Source organism: Maniola jurtina, chromosome 17 (genome assembly GCF_905333055.1).
Source record: "Maniola jurtina chromosome 17, ilManJurt1.1, whole genome shotgun sequence".
Taxonomy (NCBI): domain Eukaryota; kingdom Metazoa; phylum Arthropoda; class Insecta; order Lepidoptera; family Nymphalidae; genus Maniola; species Maniola jurtina.
The window spans coordinates 7291656-7302294 of NC_060045.1; the positions used below are offsets into that span (position 1 = coordinate 7291656).

Genomic DNA, 10639 nt, shown 5'->3' on the forward strand with positions numbered 1-10639 from the left:
CGCTTTCTGCTTCAATAGCTGTTAGCTAAATTCCTGTCACTCGTGGAAGAAAGAAGGCATAATTTTGATTGGTCAACTCTGAATTAGCTCTAGTTAGTTCTTAGAATTCTTTTTGGAGTGGAATCGGATCGCTATATTTTGCGCATTATACGTATGAAGATACTTATATATCATCAATATCGTGTATCATATTATATTATGTAGAATGGAACTATACGATCACTTCGTTGTCATTTATAAGAAGGGTCTCTCCGTCACTCGCTTCATACAAACGTAGTTCCAATTTCATTTGAATATTAAGCAACCAAAGTCCATGAAATTTTGCAGACATATTCTAGAAACTAATATCTATGTCTGTGGTTTTCCAGATTTCTGTTAAAATATTCGATTTCAAAGTTACGCGGTCTTAAAAATTTACATACAAATCTTTGAGCCCCTGTAATTTTAAAACTAGATATTTTTAGAAAAATCTAAAACATCACAGACACAGATATTAGTTTCTCGAATATGTCTGCAAAATTTCGTGGACTTTGATTGCTTAATATTCAAATGAAATTGGAACTACGATTGTATGAAGCGAGTGACGGAGAGAGCCCTGTTAAAGTTGTACTACCAATTACTACCAATAAGAAAATTAGGTCAATATATTGGGGTTTCGTATAAGTACATAACATGCTATTTGTAGAATTCGTTGTACTACAATCTTGGTGTGCAAAAATTACCAGACATAGAACGTTTTATCGAAGAAAATCAAAGAGTTCATTAGCTTGTAAAGAATACTTCTACAATCTATATGGACCCTAAATCAGACAAGAACAGGGTCTTCATCATGTACATGCTAATCTTTTTTATTAAAAATATAAAAAAACCATTTAAAATAAATACTTTTGAGCAGGACAGTCCAAGCAGTATATCCTTCGGGAAGCAAAATACAATTGGATAATTTTCCAATTGCAACGGTGGCACATGTCTAATTTCGTTCGGGAGGTAAATCGTCGTCAACAATTGCCATTACAGCTCCTGTATACTATAATAGACAATTTTATACAGCTTGTCGGACTATTTTTCCATGTTTAGCATTTGTATAGGATAACTCTGCCGTCCTTTAACTAAAAAGTGTAAAAAATATTTTTGAGAGAATATTTTTGTGAGAATATTCAGAAACTAATGTTTCTAATAAAGAATGTTACGTGGTCTTTAGTTTTTAATTTAGTTTAATCTTAGCATGATAATATCAGAAGTGAACATAGATTTTAGTTTTTAATATAGTCTTTTTAAAATTCCGATACAATTAATTAGCCCTTGATTGGATCTCACTTAGTGGTAAGTGATGATGCAGCATAAGATGAAAACGGGCTAACCTGGAAGGAGTTATTAAAGTTTTATTAAACCCATACCCCTGATTGGTTTCTACGTGGCATCGTTACGCTTAATCACTTGGTGGCACAGCTTTGCCGGTACGGTAGGGTGGTAACTAGCCACGGCCGTAGCCTCATACCAAACCAGAGCAGAAACAAATCTAGAAATCTCAAATTGCCCCTATTGGGATCGCTCACCAGACTGCTCCAGAAAAGGTCACTGGTCAGTGGTATGATATTTTTCTTTCTAATAAATAAATCGCCAAACAAAATGGCTAAAGCTCTCCCGAAGCTTTTTTTTCAATTCTCAGAAAAATATTGTAGCCATAGCCTTATAGGTACCTTGTTTGATTAAAACGTAAACTGATTTTACTTTTTACATGTGTTTTTATTTGCCTGGATACTTGTTGTTTAATATATATTTTTTGTTTATATTTTATCCATCATAGTACTTACTAAAGCCAGATGTGAAGTAATATTTCTTTAATCTATTCTTCACTATATCTTCTAATACGATGCGTAAAGTTAATGTACATTCTCACCTTGGATACTCCAACATACTTTATTATCTGACAATTGTTTTACAAACAGACTTCTTTCATCGTGTTCTAATATTAGTTCTTTGTTTGAAGAAAAGACGTTGTGCTAAATAATATTATAGTATGCTATCAAAAGTATTAGACAATTATTCGATCTTAAAGGGACAATGTAACACAATGTCCTGATGCGTTTGGCAAGTGTTAGCCGATCTCACTGTTTACAATTTCACCAAGATCCTGTGATGTTTGTTGAAACCCCACAGCAATTGGCAAGCCGGAGAGTTATAAACTGGGCACACGTGGCATACGTACGTCAAGTGATTTGGATCAATGTGTACAAGTCTCTATGAATTTTATCGATATTCAACTGGAGTCTGCCAGTTAGTGATCATAAGTATTAAATAGAGGGCGACTATTCTGAATCATTACCAAAATATAGAAAATTATGTTACAGAGATTGGAAAGAATACTTCGACAAAATGTCATTAGAAAAAGGAATATGGTATCGAACGTTGCAGAGTGAGCCTCCTCATATACCTACCTTGGAGCAGCTGTACACGAATGAAAAGGAAATATGTAGTGTTGGCCCACAGGCTTAGATCAGGGCACATTCCAGGCAACAAATTCGGATTTCTTATGGGAAAAACATCTTCTCCAAACTGTGACTCCTGTGGAGTCATAGATGATATTCATCATTCATCATTTATTGATAGTCATTGGTTGGTGGAATGTGTCCGATTCCAATCAGGAAGAGACCGTCTGGTTGAATTATTAAACTTGAACAGATTGCAAGTTGGTGTCTTTAATAGCTTATTAGCTAATCCAAATTCTGACGGAGCTTGCAATCTGTTTAGATGGTTACAGGGTACCTAAGTAATTTGTGGAATTTGTATGATAGGATAGGTTTGTAGGATAAGATGGAATTGTATATATAGATAGAATTGTAGGATAAGATAGGGTACAATTAGGCTGACATGCATAAATGTAAAAGCCTATAAACAAAGGATAAAAAAAAAAGTATTAAATAGACGTCCAATGACTTACAACCGTTGGACATACTCGTAGCCTCGTAGGTTTCTTGGAGGGTTTTTATACTCCACGATCTTGTGCCACTTGGGCCTTCTTTGCGAGTCTCGGATGTCGACGGTCCACAGTACGGAGTCCAGTACGGGGTCTACCAATACTATGGTTTCCAATGCACGGGGTCGGCATTCCAGTATCTTGGAATTCCAATGTCCGTTTAGGTTGCAAGTTTTTTATTTGTATTAAGAAAATATTACAATAAAACTTAAAGCTAGCCTTATCTAATTACTATTCAAATCATTCCCACGTGGAATGGTGCCAAGGATACTGGCTGCATTTCCTCGCTGGACAGCTAGGCTGATCCGTTGCGCAAAAAATGAGCCAGCCCTTCTGTCACCTGATGAGGCTATTAAACGCGGTGAAAATGTCTGGTAATTTTTTTTAGCACTAAGACTCAATGGCCTCAGGGTCTCCGCGGCAAACGGAACAAAAATGTAACTATTAATAAGAGTGGCATATTTGCGCCGCTTGCCGTTTTCAGCCATTTCTGATGCGGCTTCAGTCTTGAATCTTGATGCTGTCTGTTTATATTATAAATGTAACCTGTTTGTTTGTTGGTTTTCTTTCAATCACCGTGCTACAAAACACGAATCGATGTAATTTTCTGCATAGATAGTGACGTGACATAGGCTATTTCGGAAAATCAAAGAGTTCCCACGGGATTTATAGAAACCTAAATCCACGCGGACGAAAGCAGGCATTTCCTAGTTATTTTTATGAAAGGAAAGCAAATAAAATAGGGTGTTGCGTTATAAATATTAGCATATAATGTCAATACGCATGGAATTCGTTTCATTTAAATTATCATGGAAATAATAGATTGGAACGAAAATAAAGTAAAACTTATAATTTAAACACCTATCTATAAGATAGATTATAAACGTGCACAATTAGAATTTCCAACATGCATTTATGCTAATACCGCATTTGTTTGTACTGATGTAGTCTTTAGAACTTAATGTGCATTATAAAAATCTAAGTATAAATAATACTACAGTAAATGGTAAGTGTTTGCTTTAATCGCCAGTCATCATCTCCATGAATTCTGTAACAAAAATTATATTGTTGTAGTAATCTGTTTAAGTGTAAGTAATACTAGAAAAATATAAATAACTGGTATTAAACGCTGAAAGTCGTGATAGCCTAGTGGTTAAATTCGGCCACGCACCTTGCTTTATCGATGAAGGAAAACATCGTGAGGAAACCTGCATGAGAGTTCTCCATAATGTTCTCAAAGGTGCAGTGTGAAGTTCGCCAATCCGCACTTGGCTAGCGTGGCCAAACTCTTCTCATTCATAAGAGGAGACCCGTGCTCAGTAGTGAGCCGGCGATGCATCCCCGGCAATCCATCGAAATGGGTTGATCATAATGAAAAACCAATTTCTAATGATTTTAATCTAATTTCGTGGTTTAATGACTTTTTATATTGTAAGGGAGTGGATCATAAAGTGATGACTTTCAGCAATCAGATCAAGATTTATCATGAAGAGATAGAGATACAGACGACTATAATCTATTTTTACTTATCTGACTTAAAAGCTTAATAACTAAAGCTAAAGCCTCTCGCTGAAACGGTAAGATGCGCACTACGCGCGGCCCATAGGTATTACGAGATTATTATCGAGACATGATACGGCTGAAAACCTGACTCCTGGAAGCCATAAAAAGTAACTCCAGAATGTGTATAATAATATCTTTTAAGTCAGCTAAAGCTTTAAGTTTAGGGGAACTAAAGTATGAAAAATTAACTAACCATCGAAATCTACGGTACCGGAACCGTCAGTGTCAATTTCAGCGATGATACCGTCAAGATCGGAGTTGCTCAATTTGTCATCGAGGGCTTTAAGGATCTCTTTGAGGGTAGATGTGGTTATGTAGCCGTTGCCTTCGCGGTCGTACAACCTGGAAGTTACACAAAATAAATTTTTATTTACTGCTGGCAATGAATTGAGGAGCTATCGGACAAAACGGTGTGATTGCATAAAATCAAATACATACAAAAATATTAGACTAAAGTCGAATCGCACCGTTTTGTTCGAAATTGCTGACTTTGGGCTCAAGTTTTAGGCCATTTTGCTTGGAAATGAGTTCAGTGATCGAAATCATGAACTTTGGACTAAATTTAATTACACTTTTACGCCGTTTTAGTTGAAAATGAATACTTTACATGCAGTGGGCCAAAGACGTCTGGATTAAAAAGTACTTTGATCAGAAGCGTAATCAAACTAGCTTTATAATCACAGTTGATTGGATAAGCCCTTCGAAGATAAAAAACGCGCTCAAAAAGTCAATAGAATTTGCAAAAGTCTATTGACTTTGTCAATGACGATGACGTAAGATTCAAGCGTATTTTTGCTGACGGAATTGTATGGGAAAGGCTAATCAGTATAGTATCGATAGTTGCGATACATATCAATCTAATAAAATCATACTCACCCGTCTAATTAAAATTAGACGGGTGAGTATGATTTAATCTGAGTTAGTATAGTCCTTACACCCGTCACTGGTTCCGTGTAAAAAACTTATAGTCTGGCTTATCGATTTAGAATTTAAATAAGCAAAGTCTGAATAAACTCTGGGGATATCGTGGCTTGAGAAGTCTGATGACTAGATTGCAACGCGAATAATTTTGGAATCAGTCCAAAATTTTTACACTTCGTATAATATAAGTAGCAGTAACTTCACAATAAGTTTGCCATTTTAGCGCTTAAACTATCATGAATAGATCCGTAGATATCTATATTTAATACTAGATGATGCCCGCGATTCCGCCCGCGTGGATTTAGGTTTATTTAAAAATCCCGTGGGAACTCTTTGCTTTTTCGGGATAAAAAGTAGCCATGTCCGTCCCCGGGATGTAAGCTAACTCTGTACCAAATTTAATTAAAATCGGTTCAGAGGTTGAGCCGTGAAAACGTAGCAGATAGACAGACAGACAGACACACTTTCGCATTTTTAATATTAGTATGGATAGATATCTAACGGATAGACACACGATTAGTAGACGTAGGTATGCCCGACTAATCTAGTGAGTATAGCCGTTAGATATTTATATTTATATGTAATAGGTTTGCCACGTCAATTCTACTCAATTCGTAACTAAGTATTTCCTAAAAGTTGGATCGTAATTTCCAAATATTGGTTTACTTGATATGTAGATAAAGTACCTATGCTTAGTTCAGAGAGACGACTTAATATTACTAGAGCAGCAAACTTCTAATACGCGTCCATTTTGTGTGGTGTATGCTCTAGTAGTATGGCATCTCAGAGAGAATCATCTCTTAGTCAGTTGTAATCAGAATGTTTATTACATTCATAAGAATTTAACTATTACCTGAAAGCTTCTTTCAGTTCCTGTTGCATAGCTTCAGCATCCTCTTCTTCTAAAAAGTGGGAGGCGATGTTGCAGAATCCATCGAAATTGATTTTTCCAGAGCCTGGCGAAAAACAAAAGCATCTATCAGAAAAAAAAAACAAAGATTTAAGACAACAAAAGAAGAAAGAAAAGACGGATTGTTGACAACAATGCAGTTGTCCAACCGCGCGACCGGCTATTAAACAAATTGAGCTAAAAACTGAAAACGAGTTGGCGAGCAACGAGAAGCGAGGAGTAGTTAGGATAGTTTTATGGTTGGACTAAGAGCGAGTGTGCGAGTGCGAGTAATCGCCTGTCATACATTAATTAATCCCAGCGCAAACTGCTTGAGTGCTTTGACCGCCAAGAGAGCGCTTTTCTTTTCAATAGAGTTTTCCTTTGGTGGATATTGTCGTTCAACAAACTAGTAGCAAGAGAGTTTGCGCCGGCCGGACGGCGGAGGGTTAATAATGGGGTCCCATTTTGGCACATTGGGTACGAAACCCAAAAAACAAGAATATAACACTCAATCTCTGTCAACCTCAACGAGACATTTTAATAAACCCATAACATTAAAATTAATGTTTACTGCAATCTAAAATTACAATATGAGTATTCGTTGCAACTGGATGTCTGAACATCGAAATAGAAGATACGTGTTTCAAAGGTATTGGAATCTTAAGGAGACTCGCTCAAAAATAGACTCATTATAACTGCTGCGCTTAAAAATATTCTTGTATCTTGGAAGACGTCGTCCGTCGACACTATGACTTGTTTCAGTTCTAAATGATTAATGTATCTCGTTATTTTTAAGAGGTAAATAAATTGTTTTTGTTAAAAGTTTATGTGTCAGGTAATTTTTTAGTTCGCTGCTGGAGATTGAAGTGTTACAAAAGTCTCAATTGAAATAATGATTGACTGACGTATTATTATGGGTTGTTTCAATTTCGTTGTCAATGTCAACCTTTTAGTAAGAAAAGATTTGTAGAAATTTCAGCTGAGTGCAGTGAGGGTGGATCAAGTTCACCACGAGAATACTTGTTAGAGTTTAGTCAACTTTATAACTATTATAATTATTATCGGTTTAGTTTGTTTTCAGACTTCATCACCACCTAGTTGCCTGTTGCACTCTGATCACTCTTTTGTCCACGCACATACAAACTATGGAACCAACTTCCTTCGGTAGTGTTCTCACTAGATGTCAACAAGGACGGAGCACAAATCCCTGAAACGTCGGCAACGCGATACATTGATGATTCCTTTGGTGCTGTAAATGTTCTTGGGCGGTAGTAATTACTTAACATCAGGTGACCCGCCTGCTCGTTTGTTCGCTTTAGTATAGGTATTATATAAAAAAGACTTCAAGTTAGAGCTAAGTTTGTTATAGAGAGAGCTATGTTTGCTTTGAGTGATGAAGTCTAGGAAGAAATAAGTAACTAGTAAAACCACAGCAGTTGTAAAATGCAGGTCACGTACGATTTAAGTAAAAATCATAAGGACCTTGAATGAGTCGTGGTCAGCGGAGAGTAAGTAGGTCATCTCGGATCAGGGTAAGTGATGACATCTGAAAAGTGGTTAATTCTGATTACCTTAAGCACGCCTATGGTTAATAGATACTGGGTGCATGATGGCTGATAACAATTTTAAGAGTTAAAAAGTCTTATTACCTTCTGGGTCATTTTCACTGATGAGGGCCTGTAGTTCAGCGTCGTCGAAAAGCTGACCCATTGTGTTCAAGATCGTTGAGACCTTAAGGACTTCGATGTAACCTGTCTTGGTGGTGTCAAACATTTGGAAGGCCTTGCGGAGCATGGCCATCTTTTGCTCATCTTCAGAGTCCTATAAATGATAGGATTTATAAACAAGATGCAGTCAGCGAGTGCGCTTTCGTCCGCGTGAATTTCGGTTTCCTAAAAATCCCGTAGGAACTCTTTGATTTCCAGGATAAAAGTATAGTCTATACCCATCTCTTGGTTGCAAACTATCGCTGAATTAAATAGATGATGCTAGCCACTAGGATTTAGGATTTTTAAAATCCTGTAGAACTCTTTGATTTTCGGTATAAAAATAAATATGTCCTTTCAAGAATGCAAGGTGCCAAAATTGGTTTTACGGATGGGTCGTGAAAAATTAGCGGATAACACACATTTACACTTATTTTATGTCTTAGTATGTTTTATGTCTAAACAATAAAATATCCCATAAAACGTAATTACTGAATGAAAACGTATACAATAACTGTTTCAAGATTTTCACAAAAAACATATGCTTGAATATGTTGGCAATAAAATCTACGAATACATAATAATATGAAGGCATGTGATCCAACAAATCATTTGAAACGTAAAAGTTTGCCAATAATTATACTCCTGGTAAATGCTCAATTTTAAAAGCATTAACAGTTAATAACTTTTTAAGAACTTGTTCACGAGATCACTTTTTATTACATGACACACACACACGCACAGACGCACAAATCATAATATTGGAGCTCACCATGTTGTTTTAGTAGTTAGCAGTTGTAAAAAGAACCGAATACGAGTGCGAGTGTTGTTACACTGGATTTTACATTCATGTGGCACCCTTATTTATAGACCATTCCTCCGACGAAGGAATACAAAAATAAGTAAAAATCAGCTAGTGTCTCTTCGTAGTGAACCGATGACGTTTCACTCTATCGTCAGTATTAATACGTCAGTTGCTGGAATTATTGCAGAAAACACATGAAAACATAATACAGTTTCTTTCATTTTATTTATTGCCATATGATTGGAATAGCTTTCATCTATCGTCTGTTTTTTTTTTTGGGGTTGTTTCGCTACGAATTTTTGCTACGAACCAGATCGGTATTAGCAACTTTCTTTCGAGGGAATGTTTTGTTTAGGCTACTTACCTATCCGAAAAAGGTGTACATATAATGTAAGTGCCTATCTGAAAAAGGTAAGCGGCTTAGCTTATTGGTATGCCAATTTGGGGTAAAAAGATCTGCAAATTTCTAAATTACCTTTAGTATAAGTATACGTATTGTGTTACGTACAGATCTTTTCATAGGTTCAAACTCAGCCATCATCACAGCAACAACACTCGATTTCATGGTCAATAAACCTTTAAAAAAAAAAATCTTACCAAATTTTGAATCCTGAAGGATACCATTTATTTAACTAATTCGTATTTATTTGGAACTCTTCCTCCTCCTTGCATTACTCCAACATTACTAAGGGTCATGGCTCCTTTCTGGTAACATCCTCTCGATAATATGTTTCCAACAAAGCCAGTTCTCCGGTGTGTTATTTATTTATTTAATTGCTCATTGAAGAATAGAATAGAACAGAATAGAATAAAATAGAACAGATTAGAATAGAGTTGAAAGTAATATTTCTATTCAAATAAACTTTTACTTTTGAATCGACAAATGCATCCACACATCATGCAAAGTGATTTGAAACTATAGTAACCATAATCTTTGACCAGTAAACGCGCCTGAGCTCATACATCTATATTAAAGTGTTCCAGAAACTAAAAGGTATGCGCTTATTAAGCAGTTTCCCGATTAAGAACAGGAAATTCCTTAGAAGCAGTCGCCATTCCAAAACAATCCGATGAAAATATTACGTATAGCGACGTCACAGACCAATGGAAGGAGAGACTCCAGGCATCAGAAGTCATGCACATTTTGGTAAAATGTATCTTTTATCTGTTGTAACTTTGTAAGCAATTAAAATGGCGTCCAACTCTAATAAATAAGAAGCTTAAAACTTTTGATAGACGTAGGTGAACTTTGTCGAATATCATGAATACAAGCCAAGGAATACAAGGTTATTTTATAGTTCATATACTTATAGTGGTAATGGTAACCTTCGCTTCCTCTGTCATAACTTTCAAGTCCTACTTACCTACTTACGGAATATAACATTTTTTTCTACCAATGGACTTGTATGTACCTATTATACTGCATCAAAATGTTAAAATGTTTTTTTTTCGGATGAATGGCTTGGAAAAATAATTGGCAAAAATTCTAAGTACGTTTTAAAATTTTACTAACCCATCAAATTATTTTTCGATTGACATCCAAAAATGAGGAGATTCTCTATTCGTTGCGTATTTCTTTTTAAATTTCATCTTTAAAATAAGTATATATTTTTTTTTCATATTAAAATATTTTTGTAAATTAGTAGGTAAGTAATCAGAAGAAAATGTTGGGGCACGCTTTCAGTAAGCTTTCAGTATGCGTCACTTTGCAACCACTGACGCGTGCAACGGGTTATACGCTGCGCACGGGCAGATATAGAATGTCGGTGATCGGC

General features: G+C 35.9%; 1 protein-coding gene across 1 annotated transcript; it reads right to left on the bottom strand.

Moving 5' to 3' along the window:
• Positions 1-3724: 3724 nt before the first annotated feature.
• LOC123873617 (troponin C) lies at positions 3725-8986 on the bottom strand. The gene is made up of 5 exons (XM_045918542.1): positions 8832-8986; positions 8003-8174; positions 6315-6417; positions 4734-4882; positions 3725-4025 (listed from the first exon to the last, which is right to left on the bottom strand). The coding sequence occupies exons 1-5, from the start codon at positions 8832-8834 to the stop codon at positions 3997-3999; spliced, it is 456 nt and encodes a 151-aa protein (XP_045774498.1). The 5' UTR covers positions 8835-8986; the 3' UTR covers positions 3725-3996.
• Positions 8987-10639: the final 1653 nt, after the last annotated feature.

What these genes read in the sequence shown, in the direction of transcription:
- LOC123873617 (XM_045918542.1), bottom strand. An exon ending in CAGTGAAAATGACCCAGAAG is followed by an intron (nt 6,418 to 8,002) that starts GTAATAAGACTT and finishes GTTTTTCGCCAG; the next exon opens with GCTCTGGAAAAATCAATTTC. An exon ending in CGGTACCGTAGATTTCGATG is followed by an intron (nt 4,026 to 4,733) that starts GTTAGTTAATTT and finishes TTTTTGTTACAG; the next exon opens with AATTCATGGAGATGATGACT.